This window comes from Sciurus vulgaris (assembly GCF_902686455.1).
Source record: "Sciurus vulgaris genome assembly, chromosome: 3".
Lineage (NCBI taxonomy): Eukaryota > Metazoa > Chordata > Mammalia > Rodentia > Sciuridae > Sciurus > Sciurus vulgaris.
Window position 1 is genome coordinate 32092095 of NC_136463.1, and position 26018 is coordinate 32118112.

Below are 26018 nucleotides of genomic sequence, written 5' to 3' on the forward strand. Positions count from 1 at the left end.
TTTGAGATGCACAAAGATATAAATTATGCACGCTGCAGAAATCCTGGGTGAATGCCATGAGGCCTTTCAGATAAAGTTTTACCCTTTGGGTTGGCCAGTAACCTTGTACGTTCACTGTGGATTAGATTTCCTAACTGGTTTTGTGCCATGAATTCCTTTGGCTTTCTGGTGAGTCCCATGGATTCCTTCTTGGAATAATGTTTCAAAATGCCTATCAGAAAGAAGAGAAATAATATTGAAATACAGTTTAGCATCTGACCCCTAAGATTTTTAAGCATTTCAACTCTGCCCCTCTCGCTTCCCAAGTCTACCAGAGGGGTTTTTTCTGTGTTCTTCAAAGAAGTTGGAGACCCCCACGCAGGTTTGGAGGATATGGGGGAAGAGTATGGTATGGGCTTCTGATGAGGCGTTTCCATGGTGACACCAGCGAATTCTTTGGTCTCACTTGTCCCTTCCCTCTGGAAGTGTCCCCAGTCCTCTAGCCCCGCCCTCTTTCCGCAGATCAGTTCCCCCTTTTCTCTAGATGACTTTTTCCAGCCTTCCCACACCTTACTCAGCCCCGCCCACTTTAAGGGTCCTCCTTTCTGGTCCCGTCCCCTTTAGACCCCGCCTGCTACCTAAGTACCGCCTTCTTCTCTGTTGCCTGCCAATCACGCTGTGGCCACCTTGTCAGCCCGCCCCGGAGCACAAACCAAGCCTGTCGCCTGCCCGTTCTGCAGGCCGAGCGGCCCTGGCTGCGGAAGGATGGAGCCAGCGGCCGGCGGCTTCTCCGAGGAGGAGTTCCGGGAGGCCTGCGCCGAGCTCCAGCAGCCCGCACTGGCCCAGGGCGACTGGCAGCTGCTGGTGGAGTCCTTGGGCATCAGCATCTACCGGCAGCTGGACCAGGTAGCGGCCAGCCCGTGGGAGTCGCAGGGACCCGGGAGCGCCAGGGCCACGCTCCCCGCGGGGATGGGCGCTGCCCCCGCGGACAGGGCCCCGCGGGTCCTCTGCAGCGCAGGGAGGAGCCCTGGGGCGGGCGGTGCCTGCGAGTGACATTGTCCCGTGAGCTCTTCGGGAGTTGGGAGGTAGCGAGTTCAGCCTCGGGTCAGGCCCGACTCGGGAAGCAGTTTGTTAGAAGTTAACAACAGAGTTATACCGTGGGTGGGCTGGTTCCTAGGCCATGCCCATACTTGTAAAGGACATGGATCCCTGCTGTTTACTGGGTCCCCTGGCGTGTCGTGGAGGTGGCGGGGCGCGAAACCGGGATGGGGCGATATCCCAGAGCTTGGATAAGGTGGAAAAGCAACAGGACTTTCAGGTACCACTTGTGCAGGGTGCAGAGAAGGGACCTACTATATTTCTCCAGTCACGTTAGCGACCTGCTTCTTTTGGCCTTTCTTTAAGTTACACCTAATAAACTGATTCTGAAATTGCACCCAATAACCTGATTCAGGAAGAAAGACTTACCAAAGGTGTAGAAGGAATGCGGTTGGTTATTAAGCTTGGGTTTTACAGGAAGCCTTTGAAACCAGGTACCCATCTGGGAGGCGTTGCACCCAAGGTTGCTCCTCTTAGTCTTGTCATCAGTTGCTTTCTGTGATGGGAGCTGTATGTCATGCAGGCTAAAAGTCACCTCCCAGTGTCTTAAATAGAAACCAAAATTTCCTGGCAGAGAACCAGAGTGTGATAGGGCTTGAGCAGGGAGGGTCTCTAACACTCACCCTGGTTCGACCTCAGGCTCACAGATGGAAGAAATCAGACCTGGGGTGTGGGGTTGGGCAGCTCCCCAAGGAGACCAACCAAGTTCATGGCAGATATGGATTTGGAGGGTTCATGATCTTGTGACTGTTAGACCTGTGTAGCTTTTAAAGTGATTTTATTTTAGTGTGGGGTAAAGATAGCATTTTTATATTTTGAAACAGAAAGCAGAAACATTTGCAGTAGTTAGAATTTGCTCATCCGTTCAACAGGAATTAAGAGGTTCAAATTTGTCAGATGTGTGAAAATCTTTGAAAGCTGTGTATAACTCTACAATGCACAAGATAAATCCCCATCTGAAGGACTTACCCACTCCAAATTATATTGCCAAGGTTGAGAAATTCTAAAAATAAAGAGAATATTGGTATTATGAAGAAATTCCCTCTATTAAAACATACATATTTGCTTTGAAGATAGTTCATCCCACCTCAGTTACTGGGAGGTAGAATATGCTAACTTGAACACTTACAAATTAATCTATGAGGCCCTTTCATCATCCAGAACAAAACAGATATTGGAAGTGGCCAAGCTGTCCCGTGTACTCTTTTCAAGATAAGTTATATTTTGGTGAGCATGATTGACCTGATTTTTAATATGAAATTCTACTCTAGGTCCCTGACATTTTAGGGACATTAATCTGGTGATAATTACCAGCCTGGTAATGGCTTTGTTTATATTGTTACTGAAAGCTCAGTTCTCAAGCTCTACACCAATCCAATAATGAGGTTGTGGTTTTGAAAAAAAGGAAAAAGAAGTTTCATTGCTTTGTTAGCAAAGGAGAAACACAAGGGACTGCTATCCTAGAGGCTGTGATTCTGTTACAGGGAACAGAGGTGATTCAAAGGCAATGTCCCAGGTGTGCTCTGTCGGAGGTCATAATTCACTTGTCACCCTGAAAGCAGTTTCTTAGGTCTTCTGGCACCATCCTCAAAGTCTGAATGACTTCATTCCTGTGAAGAGTGTGCTTATGGACAGATAACTCAGCCTAGGATGGAAAGAAGGTTTATCTTGCTCCCGCATGGTTAGGAAGGGAGACAGGAGAAGTTACAAGAAAAAAAAAATGTCAATTTAAAAATAATCCGCAAGGGTGATGTTAAAAGCACGAAGTGGACCCTGTTACAATATCTTAAGTTAAAACGTTGGTAGATGTAAAGAACTCCTAACAGTTCTTTTCTGATTTCCCAACCTGTCCTCAAAGGCGTGGAAGAAGATGTGTCCCTCTGCGACATATCTGTCTCCCCAAGGAAGGCAGCTATTCAGTCAACAAACTCTGAAAGCCTACTGTGACCAGGACTATTGGTTGTAAAAACATGAATGAGAAGTTTTCAGTCTGGAACAGGGAAAATTATTTTCTAATGAGACCTAAGCACCTCACTGTGTAAATGGACATGTTTTCAGAATAAATCCCTCTACTTCCTTCCTGATGATACCACTTTCCCTACCAGCCAGATCAAGACATTTGCCAAAGTTTGTTCGACTTTCATATATACCTGGCATCTGACCCATTTTCTTCCCTTTATCTTCGACACTTTGGGTTCTCAGCACCTGTCACCTAGAATTACAATGACCTCTTTCCTCCCCTGGATCCTACACAACAAGCATCTGAGAGAAAGACTGTGATCTTATCTCCACTTTTTCAGTTGCACTATTGATTTTTAAATTACCCATTGTCATTGTAATGGCCAATCCAGGAACTAGATGTTTTATAGATACCGACTTACTCCATCCTTACCACAACTGTATGATAAGTCACCGTGATGATCACCTTTTTACCCACATGGAAATGAGTGCATGGAAGGGTTACATTGATTAGTCAAGATCTGAACTAGGATCAGAATCAAGTGACTTCAGATTTGTGTCTTAAACACTGTGTCTCTGAACAGAAGGCAAAGGATGGTAGGTATGCTAAACTCACCTTTTCCAGCTACATCCTGTTCCATGAACTTGTACCAACTTCTGTTTAGACACAACAGGAAATTAAGGTTCAGGGAAGGTCAGTGGCACATCCAGGCTCATTTCTAAGAAGTGGTAGAACAGGAATTTAGACCCGAGTCCTTCTGCCCAGGAAGCCACTACACTTTCCCCCATGCCACGCACACACACACTTGGTCCAACAAAGCTTCCCGGGTGTGGAATGGGCTGATAGAAGTAGGTTTCTCATTATTGGAAGTATTCAAGAGATTCTGAAGACCATTTGTCTACATAATTCATTGAGTCTTAATTGAAGGTCTGCAATGGATTAAATGGAATGCTATGGAGTTAAGATAGTGTTGCTTATCTGAAGAGTCTAGTGTCTTAGTTTTGAAGAAGTTTGAAGAATTGGTTGGACCAATGGACCTTTAAGGATCTGTTACAGGTTGGATATGTGTTGTCCCCTAAAAGCTTCCCAAAAATGAGACGATGCAAGAATGTTCAGAGGCAAAATGATTAAGTTATGAGAGCCTTAACCCAATTGGTGGATTAATCCACTTATGTGGATTAACTGGGTGGTAACTATAGGCAGGTAGAGTATGACTGAAGAAAGTAGGTCACTGGTGGCCTTTGGGGCTCATATTTTGTCCCTGGTATAAGGAGAGCTTTCTCTCTACTTCCTGGTTGCCAACCAGGGAAAGCTGAGCTGCTTTTCTCTGCCACACCCTTCTGCCATGATGTTCTGCCTCACTTGGGCCCAGAGCTATGGAGATGGCTGACCAGGTACTAAGGCTCTGAAATCAGGAGCCAAAATAAACTTTTCCTCCTCTAAATTGTTCTTGTTGGGTATTTTAGTCACAGTGTCAAAGAAGTTCACTAAAATAAGACCTGATTATGCCATTGTGTGGCAGTAAGATGGCTATTGCCGTTCCCTCATTTGGTTTCCCAACACTCAGCATCAGAGGTGACTAACCCAAGACCGGCCATGTAGCTCCTTGGAGCTCCTTGTATCAAGTCTTGAAACAAGATTGAAGAAAACCAAAACCGATCACATCCCAGTGAGGCTGTAACAAAGTTACTGTTACATGTTTTTGAAATAAAGACAAAAGCCCTTGACAGAGTTTTCAATGTAACCAATAAATTATATTAGGAATTTTAAAAATAAGATTATGTCTTTTTTGTAGCAGACACAAATGAGTCTGAACCTCATTCTTGGATAAATGAGCAATTTTGATTTTTTTTTTTTCTTTGCAGTGCTGAGGATTGAACCCAGGGACTTGTGCATGTGTGGCAAGCACTCTACCAACTGAGCTATATCCCCAGCCCCTTGATGTGTTTTTTGTTTTCTCTTTTTCTATTAAATAGCAACATTTAGACTTAGTTTCTTCTAAACCATTCTGTTCAACATCACCATCTTTTTCTTTTTGCTTCCTTTGCTTACTCAATTTTTTTCCTTTTTCCTCTTCTTTCCTCCCCATGTTGTAAGGGTAATGACTTACCTTGACATGATGTTGCAATTATAAACACAGTCATATGTAAATATTTATTTATCCCGAGATCTGGAAGGTAAGCAAGGATGAGCTAGGTTTCTTATTTTACAAATGGAAATAAGACCCAGAGTGGTTAGGTGAGCCACAAAAACCCTAGTAACTAGTAACTAGCATGTACCAGTTTACTTTGATAAGCAGAACTAGTCCAAGTCAGCCGTGTGGTATTAATGGAAAGAACATTGATTTTGGAGTCAGATGGTTCTGGGTTAAAATCTCAGCTCTGCATCCAATGCCTCCCATGGACTGGTGTCCCAGCAGACATGATTGACGGGTGAACAAGAGAGAGGGTCATTCTGCTTCAATAATAGGCCTCTTGAACATAAATCATATTCACTGGTGATAATAAGTCTCACAGTATAGAGCAAAATGTTGGATGAAAAAATGCTAAGAAGAAAATAAAGTGGGATACAAGGGTAGAGAAGAGCAAGGCAGGGGCAGCCAGGGGTGATGTGATACCTTCAGAGTGAAGCCTAGAAAACTTCTCCAGGGTGCCACATTCAGGTAGAGACACTTGGAAGCAAGAGATTAAATCATGCAAATAGATGGAGGCAAAACATTCAAGCATGTGTTATGAAGCCCAAGCACGTTAGAATTACATTGGGAGCTTTAAAAATGACTCTAGGGATGCAGACATAGTTATTCTAGGTCAGGGCTTGGGTGGTCCTTTATAAAAAGATCCCCTTTCATGTAGGGGCTGGTTATATGTTCTTTGTGTGTGTTTGAGATTCTTCATAATAAAACGTTGTTTTAAGAAAATGTTAAAAGTTTCCCAGGAAACCCAAATGAGCACACTAGCTTTTAAATCACTGAAGCAGAGGGAACACAGAGTGCTGGTCGCTGAGCCAGGCTCAGCTTGTATTTTCCATGAAGAGCCATAAACCTGACAGAACTGATGGCAGCTGAGGTTGACCGTGGCCAGGAGACAGGCCCCACTTGCTAGCTAGGTGAGGTCAATCTATGTTACCTTTTGCTTTGAAATCTAAGCTCCTCATTTGTAAAACAAGGATAATACCTTGCAAGATCATTGAGAGCACTAAATTCCCTGGCTCCCATCCTGCTCATTTCCCTGATAATATGGTTCCCAAACCTGAGTGTACATTAGAATCACATATAATCTCTTAAATTCATAGTTAGGATCTCACTGCCACACACACTTTTTTTTTTTTTTTTTTTTCTCACTGTATTTCTAACCAGTTTGTGAGGGATGCTGAAGCGGCTGGTCCAGGGACCATACTTTGAGAAGCCCTGGTGTATTGGGAGCGTCTATCATGATACCTGAGGGTGTTCTGACATTGAGAGGTAAAGTCAGAAGTGGAAGAGCCCCCTAGAGATGAGAAGCCATAGAAACACAAAGGTGAGAATGAGAAAAAAAGAATAACTTAGGACAAAGTCAATGTCCATTGTAAGATTCCCTCTCCTTGACTTTTAGATTAATGGCCACTTGGAAGTGAACATGATACCCAGAGCAGAGGGGAGAAACTCTCCTGGAAGACTGCCATGGGCCATTTAGGAAAGCTTTCCTTGTGATCTGCAGGAGCTTTGGGCTGCGTCACCATGGCCATAGCAGGCCATATACCCATAGACTGTGCATAGGCATGCAGAGGGTCACAGCTTCCATTTCGATAACTAAATGTTGGACAGCAGAGATCTGGTTGAAGGCTGACTTAGCAAGTTTTTAACTCTAAATGCCTAGCACAGTCATTTAATTAATTCAATTTACTCAATTCATTCTAAATGACTGTGTTTCTTGTGCCTTAGTCCCAGGATAGGACTCTCATTGAAGAGCTGGGTAAGTTCCCAGGAACTGTTCTCTTGTGCTGTTGACCTGTTATCATACTGGAAGCCCCATCTAACTGGGAAAAAGCTGCATTGGTTCAGGAAGGCTGAGGGGAAGTTTGGCAGTCGGAGAGGACCTCAGATTCAACTCACTGAGAACAGAGATGAAGCTTCTAGTAGTGTCCCCCGCCACCTCTGCCCCCATGGAATGGAATCCAGTTTGCATCAAGAGCTTCTTTTACTTCAAGATTAACAGACCTGGGGCTGAGTTTGTTGCTCCGTGTAGAGTGTTTGCTTAGCATGCATGAGGCACTGGGTTCCATCACTAATACCACATTAAAAAATAATAATAAATATACAAGTAAAATAAAACAATTTAAAGATTAACAGACCTATTCTGCTCCCTGCTACCTTTCTGATTACCAGTGTGATTAAGAAGACAGTGACTAAACTCAGGACACTTACTGAACTGTGTTTTACCAGTGGGCAGGGTCACCATGTCTGAAAGCTGGACATCTACTGTGGCCTTCTTCTGCTTCCTGCAGGAGACCAAGGCAAGTTCTCTCTTCTCTTCAAGTTCTCTCTTCTCTTCTGTCTCCCCTGAGAATACCCCTGTGTAGATATGCAAACACCGGGTTCTAGTCTCCTCACTTCCCTGTGGGGGTGATCATGTGGGTGTAGATGGCATGAGAAGGGCAGAAGATTCTGGAGAGAGTGCTCTGTCTTCGGAGGCAGGTCAAGCTTCACTCTCTTACCTCATCTTTCTCCAGATTCCTGCCTGGAGATTATTATTATTAGTTAATACTAACATGAAACAGAGTTTTCATGCAGCCTTGGAAACCCTTGAGAGGAGAGGTGACTTGGAGTGAAGGATTTGCACATTCTGGATCCCCGGGGCATAGCACCATACCAATACCTGAGATGAACCAGGGGGTCAATTGGGGTAATGTCAAACAGAGGTTCTTGTCTCTATACATTTGCCATTTCTGGACATTTCTCAGAACATCTTTAAGCTTTGTCAGAAAAGCAAGGAAACATTTCACACAATGATCTGAAGTATGGTCCCCACTTCATATTAATGTGGGAATTAAGTGGACTAATAATCCATGGAAAGCACTCAGTTCAGTGCCTGGACTTCAGTAAGTATGCAATCAATATTAGCTATCATTGTTATTTCACTAGCTCTATGCAACTCTCTGGGATTAAACCTGTCATGTAGTCTTAGATCTCAATTATTAAATCAGATTTAGTCAACTGTCTTCTTTGTGCAGTCTTGGCACATGCTCTCCAGAAACAGCTTCAGCTTTGACTTCTGCCGCCAGCACTGTTTCTGGTGAAAATTCTTGCATTCCGTCCCATCTGAGTCTGTCAAGTGCTGCAGGTGACTGGAGTAGGCCAGCTTCCACATGGTGCACCCAGAGACTCTCCCTGAGGAGTGCAAATGAGCACTTCTGTGAGAAGCAAAGCAAAGTCCATGCACACTCAAGAGCACACTCACAGGCTTAAAGAAATGTGACTCCTCAGGGCTCTTCAGTGGTTAAGTGACCCTGTAAATGCAGGTTGACACCATGAATTGAATGGCATGAGTGGCACCTTTCTCCAGGTCAGGTTGAGGTGAATATGGTGGGGAGCCGGCACCTATAGATCTTCCCATGTGGGGGTTGCAAAGGTCACTTGCAAACATCTTGTTAAGACATGACAGCTTTTTCAGAATTTATTCTCTTTAGGACAAATAGGTGTACTAGCACCCATATTTTTCAAAACCCTTTGTGAATGCAATTGACAATCAATTGCATAACTTAAAATGTATTAGAATCACCATTGCTAGGAAAAAGAATGACCTGATATTTAGACTCAATAGCCAGGATCACATCTTAAAAATTAGTGATATCAGGCCAGGCATGGTGGCACACACCTATAATACCTGTGACTGAAGCAGCTGAGGCAGGAGGATTGCAAGTTTGAGGCCAGCCTCAGCAATTTAGCAAGGCCTAAAGGACTTCATGAGGCCCTGTCTTCAAATTAAAAAACAAAATTAAAAAAATAAAAGGGGTCGGGGGATGAAATGTGGCTCAGTGGTTAAGTGAATCTGGGTTCAATCTCGATTACCAAAAAAAAAAAAAAAAAGTGAAATAGTGATATCAGTAGCAAATTTCCTAGCCATATGTCCCCTCCCTAGCCATGTGTCCCCTCCCTAGCCTCCATTTTTTTTTTTTTTTTTTAAATTTACAAAGTGGAGCTAATGATGCTCACATCGCAGGATTATCTTGAGTCTTCAGCACCATGTGCAGTACCTGGCTTAGAGCAGGTACTTCATAGATACTGGTTTCCCTAAAAATGTGGATCACATTATGGTTCTGAATGCTCAGTTCTTTAATCTGGAAAAAGGAGATCATCATATCTATATGCTCTTCATTCCAGACCTTTAGATGTATCCAATCTAAACCTTGTAGTCATTCCATGAAATAGAAATTCTTATGAAAACCCACATTGCAGGTGAATAGGGAGAACTTGGACTCCATTTGGACGGTGCCTTCAAGCCCATGTTGTGACAACGATGCTCCTTTCTCTGGCTCCAGGGTTTATGAGATGACTCTAAGGACTAATCGATGGAAAACCTTGGCCAGGACTTCATCTGTATTCACCCTGATTCCACTGCTGCCTTCCCTCAGGATTTTGTCTGAGCCCTCCAGTATCTCTGTCCCTCGGGGCAAGTGCACCAGGCCGAGGGGAGTGTCTCAGTGCAGGGCCATCCTGGGGGGTCTGGAGCTGGAGTGTAGCTTCAGGAAGGAGAAGGACACATTTCCATCTTGGATTTGCTGCCACAGCAGCATCCGCTGGCTCTTGGCAAGTCACTGACATCTATGAGTAAGTGATCTATGGCCTCTTCCTGCTCTGTAAGCCTAAGAGATGGTCCTCACCTTAATCATTAGCGTGCGATTTGGAGAGAACTTGCAGAGAGAGTAGAGATAAATAAGGAGACATTGTAAAGAGAAGGGGCCAGTGTCAAAGATTCACTTTCTCCTTCAGTCTGGCCCAATACTAGCTGTTGGATTCAAGGCAACAAATTTAGCTTCTCTGAGCTTCATTTCCTCTCATGAAGATGGAGACAACACTAGCTTCTCTGTCTATGTCAATGATTATGTGAGATAATGAATATGAACTTTTTGGAAACAGAACCTGGCTTAAAGAAGCCTAATTACTAGTATTATTGAAAGAATTCTTGGCAGGTCAACATGATTGAAAAACTTCAAATATGAAATACTGTCACTGTGCCATGCACACCTATATCCTAGTGGCTCTGGAGGCCGAGGTAGGAGGATTGCAAGTTCAGGGCCAGCTTCAGCAATTTAGTGTGGCCCTAAGCAACTTACTGAGACCCTGTCTCAAAAAAAAAAAAAAAAAAAAAAAAAAAGGGCTGGAGATGTCTGTCAGTGGTAAATTGTCCTGGGTTTAATTCATATATATATATGAATTTATTTATATGGTAGATAGATAGATATTCCATGACTTTTATATTGACTGCTAACAGATCACCAAGGGAAACTCATTCTGAGCTGCAAGGTCAAGAGGAAGTCTGAACCTGATTTCTTCTCAGTGTCAAGAATACAGTGGATCCCAGTGAGTTGAATTTAGTGTTTTTGTTTTTGTTTTCCTGAGTTCCTTAGTGAAAGTAGACCATATTTCCTCTAGTAGGGCATGTGCAGTTCCGTGTCTCTGAGCAGAATTTAATGTCCATTACAGTGTCCATTATCTCCTGCTTCCCTACCTTGACTTTGCATTTTGGCAGTGCTTCTACAGTTTTAATGGATGTATGTACAATCATATTTCCTTGTAAATATTCATAAGTCTTATTGGAATTGTTCGACAGTCTGCATTAATGTTGAATAAAACACAATCTGGACTTAGAACTTTATTCCAAAGGATTAGTTCAAGAAGTGGGGTCAGGGACTCTTGTGATGGGAAGATGCTTTGTTCATGGGATCTGCAAGCACCTCAGAATTTAGGCAGATGGGTTTTATAAAGAGAAATAAAGACTGGAAAGAGATGTGTGTGGCCAAGTGGGATGAGAGGGTGGTAAGATCTAACTGAATGAGACCAACATCATTACCCTATGTACACGTATGATTACACAAATGGTGCGACGCTACTTGATGTACAACCAGAGAAACGACAGTTGTACCCCATTTGTGTACAATGAATCCAAATAAATAAATTTTTTAAAAAAGAACAATAAACTCTTCAATGCAAAAAAAAAAAGATTGGAGAATGCTGTACCCTGAAGCCAACCTCATCTCAGGCGGGGCTTCATGCTGGCTCAAGCTTAGGGTGGGTCGAAGTTCAGGAATCTGGGGAAAGGAGAAAAGTGCAACCAGTTTGGTTGACAAACATTCTGTCTGGATTGATGAATGGGGACAGGCAGATTAACTAATCATTTATGAGGCAAAGAACCAGAATTTGGAGGGCCAGTTCCAGACCTGTCATAGGTCAATAGGCAGGGCATCTGTGAGTCTGATCTAAGTCACGTGGGAAAAGGGGGTACTCTGAAGTAAGCTCTTTTGCAGACCAGAAAGGATGGGGTGATCTCTTAACCTTCACTGTTTTCCAAGATCAAAAATTTCAAATAAAATTCCACATTGCCAGTAAGTTCCATTTATATCAATCAGAATTGCTTTAAGCTGCAAATAATGAAAAATTGGACTAACAAGGGCTTAGACAAAGAAAGTGTAAGGTTAGATGTGGGTAGCCAAAAAAGAGTCAGACCAACAGGCGGCTGAACCAAGCTTTATTGGGGTTGGCTCTCAGTGAGTTTCACCAGTCCTCCAGGGTGAAGGCCTGGGTGGAGGGCCAGGGAATCCGCCTCCTGGCCCCAGTGGGAAGTGTTTTTAGTCTAGGATAAGTAGGGGAAGACTTCAGGGTTTAGTGTCCCCCTGGGGTTAGCTGGGGTCTTGTTGACTGACCTGCCTTTGCAAGACCCCGCCTGGGTTTAACTGCCAGCATCTGACTGGTTGTTTCTGGCGCCACCAGGCTGCCTGATGCCCCACCCCATCCAGCTGCTCAGACATCCTAACAGAAAGGTTTTGTTTGCTTACCTAATAAATTGTTCTGCTTTTGGTTTAGCTAATTGGTGATTCCAGCAATTCTTTGAGTCTTTCTACTCTGCTTTCTTATGTTTGTTGCCTCTTGGTCAGAGAAGAGTTGCTGCTGTTCCGAACATAATGTCTACATTCAAACAAGAAGGAAATGTCACATGGCTACCCCTATCTGCTTGGGAATCTAGGAAAGTTTTGCACATGGTCATAGAAGTTCTCTTAGTAAGAAAGAAAGGAGATGTATAGCATCCCAAATCTTCTTTCTTTTCTTAGTTGTATTGCATGTTAGATGTTGATTGATTCTTTACCACCAAAAATCCCCTTATTATTTGAAGTGTAGGAAACCAAATGTCTTATAAATGGGGCATTAGAAAAGCATCCAGTATGTTTTGCTCTAGATAACAATGGTTTCTGGAGGGGCTTCGGGAAAAGTGGGGTCTTTGAGTAATATTATTTGGAATCATTTATTGAAATGGCAATAAGCTTGGAAACATAAAAATAAAATAAATATTGCAAAAGATTTATATCTATAACTTTAGAGGACTCTGACACATCAGTAACACAATCTTTGCCTAAATAAAGCTAACATCTATGATTTTATAACTGAAATCATTTGTACAGTGGCCCCAACCCTGGTGAGAAGCTCCTTGGATCCTGGTGAGAGGGTACATTTGATTTGGATATTAAAGGGTTAGGAAAAGTATAAACAACCTGAAAATATAAACTCACTTACCCTAAAATTCATCTGCTAGAAAACTTTCCTAATGAAAAAAACTGGAAATATGAACCAACTATTTTCTGTAAGTTCGTGTTTTAGTCAGTTTTTCGCTGCTGTGACTAAATGATCTAATCGGCACAATTATAGAGGAGGAAAGGTTTATTTGAGGGCTCACGGTTTCAGAGGTCTTAGTCCATAGAATTTCATTCCTTGGAGCTCCAGGTGAGGCAGAACATCATGGTGGAAGAATGTGACAGAAGAAATCAGCTTGCATCATCAGGAACCAGAGGGAGAGAGAGACTCCACTCTCCACATACAAAATATATACCTCAAAGCTGCGTTCCAATGTAATATCCTCCAGTCACACCCTACCACTTCAACTAATCCCATCAGGGATTAATTCACTGGGTTAAGACTCTTACAACCCTATCATTTCTCCTCTGAAACTTCCTGCATTGTTTCACACCTGAGCTTCAGGGGGACACCTCACATCCAAACCATAACAGTTTTATTATTCTGGAAACTTATTTGCATAAAAATATATGGAAACAAGAGTATCTTTGGAGAATAACGAAATTTTGTGTGAACCCTCCAGAGCTTCAATATAATATTAAATCACAAATTAAAACACACACTGTTTGGATCATGTTATTTCTATTTGGTCACTTAGAAGAGTATTTATCCAGTGTAAAAAATATTGTATGTTAAATATCATCAGTAGGTATTTATGGCGTATAGGGTTTTGTGTCGCTTTAAAAAAAATCTATAGGATCTTCAAATATTCCTATAAAGAATGACTTTCTAATGATTAAAAATTTATGTTGGCTTTTAAAAGATGAAATAAAAGTGAGCATATTTGCTGAGATCCCATTTAGAAAAAAAAAAAAAAGACAAGAGAGAAAGTGCTTAGCCCCAGGGACCTGGAGGAGGACGCTGCATCATGGTTTAGGAAAGGTGTCATGTGGCATATTGTTCCTCTGCAGTTCTTGGCATTTCTCAGTTCTGCCACAAAGGGAGGCTTAAAAGGAAGCTGTCACAATAGTTCATTCTTCTGAATTCACACAAATCACTTTCGCTCCGTTTTTCTCTTCCTGGGGGTGGGGGTCTTTCTGTTCCCTGTGGTGACATGACTGGGACCGAGATCATGGAGCCTGCAACACAGGCAGGAAGGGAAGGGACCTGTTGAAGGAAACCATTTGTCTCCACGTTTGCGGATATCAGAGTACAGTCGTGTCAGGCTGGGCAGATGGTTGTCTTAACCCGCAAGCATCCCTTTTCCTCTCAGCTGATGTAGAAAATGAGATCCTGGTATTCTTGACCCAGGCTTTGGTGACGCCTCTTGATTAAAAACGTGCAGATGGGTGTCTGGAGGGGAGTATGTGTACAGCCTCACCGTGATCTCCAGTGTGTGCACGTGCTCGGAGGAGCAGGTGGGAGGAGATGTTTCTTCTGAGGCTTTTCATCAGATCCCAGGGCTGTTCCTTCTGTCAGAATGTCTATGCTGCGGCACAAAAGGGCTTCAAATATATATGGTTGTCATTTGCTTAGTGGAAGCCCTTGGTATAAAGTCACAAGCTCATAGAACTGAAAGATTCTTTGGGATTCAGTTTGAATTTTACCTTCCTTGTCTTTCCAGGAACTTTGACATATATCTGAGATTCCTAAACTGGGAGGTGTTTAGCTCTGGGTTATGCCACCTGAGCTGGAGGCCTGTAAAGCTTTAGGATCTCTGGGAGATTTGCCTTATTCATGCCTTGACTTCATATAAACCCCTGGTACGGTGTTTGAGAAGATGGCTTCATTCATTAGCATGTCCTAGCACTCGGAAACAAGAGCTTACCTTCAAGATTCATTTTTACTCATCCATTTGCCTGTGATTGTGTTGGAATTAATCTGAGCCATTTCTGAACTCTGAACAACAAAGCCTTCCAGCAAGATGAAGGTCAAGAGCTGTGAGCTGCTGTTGTTCCAAGTGAAATGTGTAGTGGGGCCAACTTGTGTCCAGAAACCTCGCTGATGGAGATACACTTAACGTGAAAACCAGGGAACTCTTGTGTTTACTTGGAATCTAGAAATGGTCTTTTTTGGACAAAGGGAACCAATGTGATTTGAAGCAGATATTTCTTCCCCCTTTCAGTCTTTTATTCAGTCAAAAAGAAGCAATTGTTGAAAATTCTGTTTTGGGATTGATTTTTAAAATGTGCTAGTTCTCATTATGCCCCACGGTACTTACCCATGTAGCCCCTGCCTCAAACTCCGGCTGCCTGCTGGTCTTACCTCCGAAGTATATAAGCACTGATGTCTCCACCCCTGCTGTTGCCTTGCCCTCATGTCTTATCTGGAACATTTTACTGGTCTTTAAAGCAATTTCACTGTTCTTTTAAGTTCATTTTCTCCTAATTAGCAAGAATCATTTAAAATAGTGATCAGATATGGTCATTTCTTTTTCTAAAAAACATTTTTTTTTAGTTGTAGATGGATGCAATACCTTTATTTTATTTATTTATTTTTACGTGGTGCTGAGGATCAAACCCAGTGCCTCACACGTGCTAGGCAAGCGCTCTACCAATGAACCACAACCCCAGTCCTAGATATGGTCATTTCTAACTTGTGTTTCTAATCAGATGTGGTCATTCCCCTGTCCAAAGCCAACCATTTATTTTTGCATGGCAATGGGAACAAAATCTCTACCCCTTACAAAGTCTTTGGGAGTCCACCCCCAGAACTCCCCTCTCCTCCTCTCCCCTCCCTTCTCTTCTTCTTCTCTTTCCCCTCTCCTTCCCTCACTTTCCCCTCGTTTTCTTTCTTCTTCTTTTTCTTTTTTGTGGTACGCGGGATTGAACCCATAGGTACTTCACTACTGAGCCATAGCCCCAGCCCCTTTTGCTTTTTATTTTGAGACAGGGTCTTGCTGAGTGGCCGAGGGCCTCACTAAGTGGCTGAGACCGGTCTTGAACTTGTGACCCCCTTGCCTCAACCTCCAAGAAGCTAGGATTCCCTCACAACTTTTCTAACTTAGTGTCTATCACTCTTTTTCTAGAGTTCTTCAGACGCCAAACTCTGCCAAACCGTCAATCTGCAGGCTTTCCTCCCACCAGGAATGGGCCCATTCTCCAGGGGCCAGCTCCTTCTAACATTCAGAGCAAGATGTCCGGTTGATGTAACCCCTCACAGGCCTTTCTTGGCTACCTAATAATAGACCTCCCTCTATGGCCCCACCTCACACATAGCCCTTTGTATATCCTACTTAAAAGACCTGGCTAGCAATTACACCTATTCCCACCAACAGTGCTCCTGGCTGAATGTAAGACTCATGAGCCCAGGGGTCTCATCTGCTTTTGTATCATGTGTCACCAAGACCCCAGAGACAGTTGGTGTCTGGTGTGGCATGAAGCCTGTTCCCAGCTGGAATCCAGCATTGGTACCAATAGCTTGTTTCTACCTGTTCTGTTCTTTTTTTTTTTTTTTTTCAAGGGTAAATTAGTGTTTTTAAAGGAATCCTTGTCATTTTAACATATAGATTAAACTTTGCTTTACCCAGAAACATTTTCTTTTCCCTTCTACTGAATATATTTCCATATTAGAATCCTCTATTTTTCTTTCCTATCTGGTGACCCCTTTATGGTGAGCAATCCGCGCTCCTTCCAAATAGCCAAATGTGAGTGAGAAATCAAGAAGGCATATTTGGAATCTGTGTAAATATTAACCTGTTTACCTTTGGATAGAATTAGAGGCCTGATCAGAGCAAAGAGTTCAGCCTTTTGGGAAGTGGTCCCTTCTTGAAGGCAATTGGCTTCCAGAACAGAGGCAGTGGTGACAACTGCGTAAATGGCTCTACAGCGTCCATTCTGTTCTGTTCTTATAGAAGACTGGGCTTTATGAGTATAAAGTCTTTGGCGTTCTGGAAGATTGCTCCCCAGCTCTGCTCACAGAGGTCTATATGGACTTGGACTACAGAAAACAGTGGGACCAGTATGTTAAAGGTGAGCGATGCCTACTTTAAAAAATTATTAGAAAGTAGAATCTATTCATATTTATTCTAGCCTGTAAAAACGAACAGGTTGAATTTCTACTGTGATTTGCTTCCTTTTAAATTTTGGAACAAAAGTCTTTTAAATCTGGGCCTGAAAGATGCCCTTGCTGTTCCTAGCCCTCGTTCTTGGCATACCCTGGAGTCTACTCTATGGTTTGCTCCCTGGGCTGCTTTGCTCTGCCTCTTAGGTTGCGTTATTGTCCTGTGAACCTAAGTGGCCCAGCAAGGTTTCTTGGGGGGACATGGTGTCAAAGATTTGTCTTGGCAGTTGAATAGAAGTTTCCTAAGGTGAGAATATATACACCCAAGGAGGTGGGAGAGAAAGAGGAGGAGGGAGTGGGGCATTCCAGGTTCAGGAAGAGCACACGTGAAGTCAGAGTAGCATGAGGCAGCCTGGTCAGAAGCCACCAGCACTTGGTGTGCTGGGCGAACAGCAGACCCTGTCTTTATTGGTACTGGCTTTACAGCTACTGGCAGCATAGGACAACTCTCAGTCACTAGGGCTGGTGGAAGGTCCAGATCCCTGAGGGCCCAGCATGGCTGCCAGGCCACATTGCTGAGATCTTACCCAGTAAGAATGCAGTGTTCTGAAAGTCATTAACCCTGGGATCCACCTGCCACTCAGAGCTGGGAGTGGCCTCTGCTGTCTCAGTTGTAGTGAGATAGTCATGTGGAGCTAGCCAAGGGCACGAAGTCTCTAGCCAGGACTCCTGGTTGCAAGTAACAAAAAGGCCAACTGAAGACAGTGTAAGAAAAGAGAGAGGAGTTTATTGGTTTATGGTGTTAAAAAGTTCCAGGCTTTGTGGCTTCCAGGACAACTGCTTTGGGGAACTTCGATAATTTTATCAGAATGTTTCTTTCTCCCTCTCTAGATCCTGTTTTCCTGTGTGGATCTAGTTCTCAGGCAGATTCTTTGGTCATGGAAAAAATGTCCTCCAGAGGCCTGGGGCAAGCCCAGGGAGCACCTGCTCATGTCCTGTGGACATTCATTATAAAATGAAGAATTAGTGTTTTCAAATACTCTTCCTATTTAGGGGGCACTGTGATTCCCCTCTCCCAGGCAGTTGGCTGACGCTCCGTCCCGGGGTCCCTGCCCAGCAGCCATGGTGCAGTCAGGTGATACAGGCTCTGCCAATGAGATGTACGTGTGGACCGAGTTTGGAAAGGAGCAATGTGAGGGAGCAACCAGCACGCACAATCCATGCTTTTGCAGTGACAGCTGAGACATCTGATGCCTGCTACTCAGCTAGCATCCGCAGCCTGTGCTGAGACGATGGGTCCCATAGAAGCAGCAGCTGGCCTTGCCTGAACAATCCTGGGGTCTTAAACTCCACTCTGGTCCTCCTGGATACTATGTGAGCACCTGAGAATCCTACTGAACCATTTGGGGCTTAAATTTGCTTGAGTGGCCAACTAAGACCCTGGCCAGGTACACCATTCCTCAGTGGATTCCTGGGCCACACCTTATCCATTTGCCCAACCCTGAAGCAACTGTAGAATAAATCCTGCTTACACCCCACCCCACAGAAGAGGATTAGGGACAGGTGATGGAAGTCCTGCAAGATGGTGGAGATGCTGGTTTGAGAAGGGGGGCCAATGCTGAATGTGCAAAAGCAAGACTCCCCGCTTCTTTCAGGATCACCCGTGACTTCCTGGTGCATTAGTAAGCTTGCAAGCTGCAAAATCCAGGGTGTGTTTCTAATAGGTTTTCTTTCACAAGCTGACTCTGCCTCCCTCAGCATCTCCTCCGGGGCTATCTTGGGCTCTTCCTCAGCCTGGCCGGGCTCTTTCTCTAGATGGGGAGCTAGAACCCCCTGTGCAGCCTGGGTGGAGGGGCAGATGCCATCTTGCTCTTTGCCTTCTCCCTCCACGGTAGCGGGAGGAGGGAATTTGGGCGCAGGGGCAGAGTGTGCAGAAACATGAGGGAGAAGCAGGAAACTTAGAGTTAGCACCGTCAGCCACTTTCTCCCTGTTTAGCTGTGGAATCTTCATGTCCCACCTGAACATGCTGGATTGGGTGACCCCTCAGTCCCAGCCCAGCTGTTAGGTGGTCAAGATATCCTGAAGGGGAAGAAAGGTCTCCCAGGCGAAACTCTTGGTCCTCTAGTGACATCTGGTGGTTACCCTGATCTGAAAACCTGAGACAGTTTCTTTTTTGATACCTGATTCTGTTCCATTGCTTCCTCTTCCAGAAGGCCATTGGTGCCAGAGGATGGATGAGGTCTGTGGGTCACTAGGTGTCGCTGAATTTTTCTACCCTCTAGGCTGTCCCTGGTAACAAGCTTTCAGCTGGAATGAATCACTTTGCTTTTTTTTTTTTTTTTTTTAATCCCGCAGCTTATGAGTTAAGTGGTGTATCCTACGCTACGAGGCCACCTTGGCTTTTTGTCACTTGAAGCCAAAGCAGTTTCCAGGTGCATTAACGTCTTCTGTTCTCCCTTAGAACTCTATGAAAAGGAATGCAATGGAGAGACCGTGGTGTACTGGGAAGTGAAGTACCCCTTCCCCATGTCCAACAGAGACGTATCCTTTCACAAAGCACCGGGTTCCCCAGCTCCCTCCGTGTGTCTGCGCCCTTGGCTTGTGTGCCTGGGGCCAGGGCTGATTTTCCATCCCATGCAAACCACACTGTCTCTGATTCTTGTGGACACATCTGCTGGAGCTGCTGCTTTTCTTGTAGCTTTCAGAGACCTCAGGGTGTGATTTCTGGGCCCGACCACATAGTGCGTCTGCAATTGTGGGCACCGAAGGGCAGCTCTTGCTTTCCAGGGATGTTGTGTAGTGCCGGGTATTGTTGAGTCACTGGATTGGGGGTCTGGAAGGAAGTCTGTATGAAGAGTGTTGACCCAGTCCCCTGGATCCACCAGAGGAGGGGGTGAGACCCAGAAAGCTGAGCTGACGGAGGTGTCAGGACTTGGACCTGCATTTCCAGCTCTTCTCGTGATGCTGTCCTGCTTAGTGGATCCCACAGTCACACAGCCTGGCTGTTGGCTCTGGGCACTGGGTACTTGCTTCTTCCCCTTAATTTCCTCGTTTATGAAATGCAACAGTTGAATGAAATGAGGGGAGTTTGTCTGGCATCCCAAGGGTGTAAGAAACTCCCTTCGGACCAGCCTGGGAGGGAGGGGTGGGGGCTGGCCTGGTGGGCAGGATGGCGGCGGGATGATGGACAGGCGAGGTGTTGACCCCTTCACTGTCCTCCTCAGTCGCAGCAGCTCAGCCTCTCTCATGCCCAATTTCCATAGAAGATCCTTGTAACCAAAGGTCTTGCGGACGCCGCCAACTAGGTGATCATGGGGACCTTTCCTAGCTCTGGCATCTTGAAAGTCTGTTCATTCTCTAGAGCGGGGAGGAGGGTGGGTTTGTGTGTCTTAAGCCTGCGTGTTTACCCTGGCCGCTGATTGGATAATAAACACCTTAGGAGTTTATTTCTTGGCACAGTAGCCACATAGTGCCAGTGTGTAGTCACGTGGTTCACATTTCGATATATTGTTACTTCATCCTCTAAATTTTATTTAGCTCCCTTTAATCCTGCCAAAGGGAGTGCAAGATGGGTCATCATCCCCATTTCACACTCAAGAAAACTGAGGGAAAGAGAAGTTCGGGACTTGGCCAGGTTCATAGGACTTGTTTGTGGCAGAGGCAAGCTGGGTGTGCAGGATCCTCTGTGCCTAGGGGCAGTGATCTTGCCCATGGGACAATCTTACACCTTCAACCTCACAGTGACACTTTAGATAGGTGTCTCAGCAACAGACACTTGGAGCTCCTGGAAGTCTCTTTCCATGGGCTTTCCAATGCCACGCCATCCTGCACTGAGCCTTTGTAAATGTACCTGTGTTTCCCTGGTATGGATTGTTAAATTTTTGAGAACAGAGAGCCGTGCAGTGGAGTGCATTCCCTGCTTGGCTGTGTGACCTGAGGAAGGGCACTTTACTTCTCTGGGCCTCCAGAACTGGTGGTCACAGGTTGTATGGCATGCAGGAGCTATGACCCCTTCAAAGGCACTGTGCCAAATTTCAATCAATGTTACCAAGGTAGTTTTTCCTCAGTGGAGTGTCAAATACCGTCTGTTCCACAAGCTGAGAAAGTTGTGGAGTAAAACAGTATTTGCTGAGGAAAAACTAAAAGACTGGTGAGAGAGGAGAGCCAGAGCCAGTGCACAACCACCTCTCCTGGAAACACTGAGATGCAACGCTGCTCAGTACCCAAGGGAGTGGGGCCCTGGACGGTCCAACGTGAGGGCCTGGGGACTGCGGGCACTGCAGAGGCTTAGAGGTGGCAGGGGGCCCGGCACTGTGCTTAGTAAAGGCTGAGTACTGATCTTAGAGTGACTGTTTGATTATTGAAGCCTTTAAATTCTTTCTGGTGTGAAACCCCAAATTCCATTATTTCAAGGTATAGTGAACTCACCCAAGATCGGAGCCCCATCTGGCTCTGCTATTCTGAAGAGGTGCTGGAACAAGATCTGAGTTCAGATTCAGATTTTGTCGCTTCAGCTGGGCTGTGGGACCTCGGGCAGAGGCCTGCACCTCTCTGAGCCTCGATTTTGTAAACTGTAATACGGGGATACGCATGCCATACTCCCAGAGTCTTTTCAAGGTCAAAATTGATACTGCATATGTAGGATACGTGATGTTTATGACCTTCTACTGTATACGTAGAATGGTGAAGTTTATTACAGGAAACAGTGGGATTTGTTTCTTAGGATGTAATTACCTTCCCTGGAATAGTGCCAGAGACCCAGTGGTTGTTCCGTGGTTGTTTACAGGGATGAATCATTGGATATTCTTGGTGAACCATGTTAACCCAGGGAGGACATCTACCTACTAAATATTCAGGTATTCTTGTGTCTTCCTATGACCACTATTTTTAACACGATTTGAGGTCTTCTATGCATAGAGATCTGCAATTAGAGCTTGGGTAAGAACAGAAAAAGGAATGATACCATTGTCTACAGAGTGCTTATTCTGCTCCAGGTTTTCTCTAAGGCCCCCGCCAAGCCTAACTGGTGGGCCAATATGACTCCCTTTTTTCTAAATACAGAAACTAAGTCTCAGAGAGGTTGAGTAACTTACCTGGGAACACACAGCCAATCAGTGACCAATCCTCTGCCCTCCCCTAGTGCCTTCTGGGAGAAAGGAGATATTATTGATGTCTTTTTTTTTTTTTTTTAATTTTTTTTTTTTTTTTTTTTTTTTTTTTACAGACTGCATTTTGATTCATGGTACACAAATGGGGTACCATTTCATTTCTAAGGTTGTGCACTATGTAGATTCACACCATTTGTGTAATCATACATGTACATAGATAATGACGTCTGTCTCATTTCACCACCTTTTATACCCAGACCCCCTCGCCTGTCTCATTTCCCTCTAGGTAATCTAAAATTCCTCCATTCCTCTCTCACACCCTCATCAAGCATCACCGAGTTATTCACCGGGAGGTAATGCATGCTCTCAAATGGAATCCTAGGCGGCATGAGACACAATCTTGCAGTGTGGGTGGGGAGACAGGGCTGGTAAATGAAGACCCAGAAGGGAGGCGTGCGGAAAGGAAGGCAGAGAATCACGTCCCTTGCTCCCAGCTTGGGGAGCTCTCGTCCTTCTGTCTGCACCCCAGCTTTGACGCTGTGCCTTGACCACAGACACAGTATGTCTACATCCGGCAGCGGCGAGAGCTGGATGTGGAAGGGCGGAAGATCCACGTGGTCCTGGCCCGGAGCACCTCCGAGCCTCAGTTTCCGCAGAGGCCCGGTGTGATCCGGGTGTCGCAGTACAAGCAGAGCCTGGCAATCGAGAGCGACGGCAAGACGGGGAGCAGAGGTAGGGCCCGGGCCGTCTCCTGAAGGCGGGGTGGCGCGGACGCCCCCGCAGGTGCACGGAGCTTATCCCACAAGGTCAGAGGAAGGTCCCAGGTGCAGAGCAGACCAGGGCTCTGCAGATTCACCTGCCACGCCTGGCGGGAGCACACGGTGGCGGTGTAGACCTGAGCCGACTCGTTCTTCACTGACTCTCGCCCAGTCCCTGTGACCTCAGAACACTAAAGTAAACCAGAAGGTTTAGGAATTCTCCACGGGCTGGCCCTGAGAATGCATGTGCTGGGCCCCCGTGTGAACGAGAGGACTGACGGGACAGTGTTGGAGAAATGTGGTTCCCGCTCAGCACAAGCCCAGACCCCCGGGACCTGCCTACCTTGAGATCCAGCCCCCCCGAGAGGGAGCAGCGGACAGAGAGGGCCATGCTGGCACCTGCTGTACTGGAATGTGTGTGGCCTGTGTCGCAGGCAAAATCTGAGTCCTACATCTGATGCTTGCTAGATCCCTCACCTAACTTTCCTAAATCTCCATTTCATCGTTTATGAAATAGGTTAATTTTGTTGGTTCCTTAGGGCTGTCAGGAAAATTAAACAAGAGACCATATCCAAATGTCTACCACTAGCTGGGTGTTTAGTAAATAGAAGCAAAACATGCCTCTGGCTATGTTTTCAAAAATGCTTCTGGCACAGCCCTGTAATTCCAGTGGCTAGGGAGGCTGAGGACGGAGGATCCTGAGTTCAAAGCCAGCCTCAGCAAGTGAGTCCCTAAGCAACTCAGTGAGACCCTGTCTCTAAATAAAATACAAAAGAGGGCTGGGGATGTGGTTCAAGGGTCAAGTGCCTCTGAGTTCAATCTTTGGCAACCCCTTTGCACAAAATGCTTCTAGATAGAAATGCCACAAGGCAGGTGGGTGGAGAGAAGCCCAGCGCCATTTGATGCCACTTTCTGCGCTTTCTAGGCCTGGATACGAAGCTATAAACTTGGCAGGGTTTCGTTGCTGCGTTTTTCCAGTGTCTCCCCCACTTTCTGAATCGTGCTTTCTTTTCCTCTCTAGTTTTCATGTTCTACTTTGATAACCCAGGGGGCCAAATTCCGTCCTGGCTCATTAACTGGGCAGCCAAGGTGAGTTCCCAGGAGGCAGGAGGGGGAAGTGTGTTTGACAAATGTTGACTCAGCCCACGGAGCTGTCAGGCTGGAGAGACACATTGTCCCAGGCGTAATGAGGCTCTTTTATGAAGAGCTTGGTTCAGTGGCTCCAGCTAGGGCTGAAGTTGCCAATAACCGGGACAGAGGCTGGGACAAGAGACAAAGAACTTTGAGAGCTTAGAATGCTACCCCTCCCTGCTCACGGCCCCAGACCCTGCCAGAATCCCACAGTGGAACCTCGGGACAGAGACCACCCTTTCTAGGAACAGTGGTGATTTGGGACCCAGTATCTGCTCACCAAAGGGAGAGCTGGCTTGGAGATGACTGGGGATGATCAGACCTGAAGGATCCTAGTGGTTTGGTCGTTGTTGCTAATTTTCTTTTTTCTTCAAGGGGAGGGGGAAATGACCGCCTGTCTGCTTTGAAGTCCAACAGTTGTGATTTTGAATCTTGGCTCTGCCATTGACTATTTTATTTGGGGATTCTTTGAACGTATTCCTTTTTAAAACCAGAGATGCTTATTCCTTACCAATGATGTTTGAGAAAAGTCTTGCACAACGCTCAACACTTACAAGACAACACAGCCTGCCCTCTGACCCCAGAGCCTTACTGTTGTCTAATGCTATAGCGCAAGTCCTTTCTCTGACTCCTTTGGGAGAATCCCATGGCCTCACCCATTTCCTGGGTTTTCCTTTTCTTTTCAAGAAGTGATACATCAGAAAGGTCTGTGGTCATTATCAGCAAAAGCTCAACTGTAAGACTGTGTCTTGGAACAGGTGGTTTCTGTCGCCCAGTTTTATGTGTGCTCGGGGTCTGGCTTCTCATTGTCCTTGACTAGGCTGTGCTGAAATCTGATCGGGGCCTTATTGTCTTTTATTATGCCACCTTTGTTTACCTTTTGCCACTTCTCAAAGAATCCAGCTTCCTTACCAGAAGGACAGAGAAATGACAGTCTTTTTTCCCGTGCAGAATGGAGTTCCCAACTTCTTGAAAGACATGGCAAAAGCCTGTCAGAACTACCTCATGAAAAAATAAGAGACTGGGGACCCTCACGTCCGTGGACTGACGTCTCTGCAAGTGCCACTGCCCGCTGATGCTCAGCCTTCCTGTCGCCTTTCCGTCTTCCGAGGCCTGCACGCCCTACGGCACGTCGTATCCCGAAGCGTGTGTGCCTGACGTCTGGCTCAACCGCCTGCTTCCTTTCCCACTCCTCCCAGCTTGGGTGGTGGCCTCCTTCCACCCCTGAATGGGAGACAGATTAGGGAAACCTTCACTTGTTTATTTTTAAAAAGGGAAGTCCTCAATAGGGAACACAGCATTCCATTGTGCCATTTTAGGGGGTTGGGTGGGTAGAGGAAAGACAACAAAATGTAAGAATGACCATTCCTGGCAAGCTGGCCCTTTCCTAGAACGTGCTGTCTTGCAACCCAGGAGGGGTCACTGGAAGCCGCCCTCTGTTCAGAGCGGACCTTCACTGCACCCAGACTGGACACACGGATATGCATGGACTTTATGCTTCGTGGACTTGATTGGTGTGGGATTCGGGGTGATAATTATCTAAGTGGTTCTCTGCTTCTACTTGTGAGAAGCAGTAGCTGCTGTGATATCCCAGGCCTTTGAGAAGCATTGCAAGCCCTACTGGACACATAACCTGCTGACCACGTTTTCCCTCATCAGCTCTGTTTGGGTTTTTCTCTTTCTTCCCGTATGCCACTGGGAATAAGCTGCCTTTACCTTTTAGCTCTGCATTTTCCTGGAAACTGAGGTATCAACGATGGCTTTGGTAGTGAGCAGAAGCAAAGATGCTTCGTGCACAGCACTATGCTAAATTGTCTTTCTGTGCAATAAAATTAATTTCCCTTCTAGAATGTCTGGAGATGTTGAAGGAATAATTATAGTTTACAACCAGGTAAAATTTAATTAGTAGCCTGGTTGACTCTGTACTTTTTTCTCAGGAATTCTACCTAAGTTGTCTGCCTCTCCTATCACCAAAGGGACTCTCAGTCCTATTTTCTCTGGAATTTTGGTAGGATAAGATATTCTGTGCCTAAAGATACAGCATTGATATTCTCAGGGAAAAATTTTAATTACCAGGTGTGATGTTACCAAACCTTGGACATAGAAATTCAGAATAAAAAGCCAGAGGAAGGGATTCATTAAAATTGGATTCCTTGGACTGCATGCTTTCTCTCTGGGAAGAAAAGTGTGTCTGTGCTGAATAAATACAAAGTTGCTTATA

At 45.2% G+C, this 26018-nt stretch overlaps 1 protein-coding gene across 3 annotated transcripts; it reads left to right on the forward strand.

The window, feature by feature from the left end:
• Positions 1-637: 637 nt before the first annotated feature.
• Positions 638-26018, forward strand: PCTP (phosphatidylcholine transfer protein). Of its 3 annotated transcripts, none has more exons than XR_013762474.1 (6): positions 638-885; positions 16651-16768; positions 19262-19822; positions 20025-20105; positions 21587-21656; positions 22463-22584. XR_013762474.1 is itself a non-coding variant. In XM_079131478.1 (6 exons), exons 1-6 carry the CDS (start codon positions 745-747, stop codon positions 24812-24814), a joined length of 645 nt encoding a protein of 214 aa, XP_078987604.1. In that variant the 5' UTR covers positions 652-744; the 3' UTR covers positions 24815-26018. The 3 variants fall into 3 exon arrangements, 2 of the variants coding, with proteins under 2 accessions (XP_078987604.1, XP_078987605.1); XM_079131478.1 differs by lacking the exons at positions 20025-20105; positions 21587-21656 and adding exons at positions 23688-23755; positions 24749-26018 and having other exon boundaries at positions 652-885; positions 19262-19341; positions 22469-22640; XM_079131479.1 differs by lacking the exons at positions 638-885; positions 20025-20105; positions 21587-21656 and adding exons at positions 15581-16219; positions 23688-23755; positions 24749-26018 and having other exon boundaries at positions 16626-16768; positions 19262-19341; positions 22469-22640.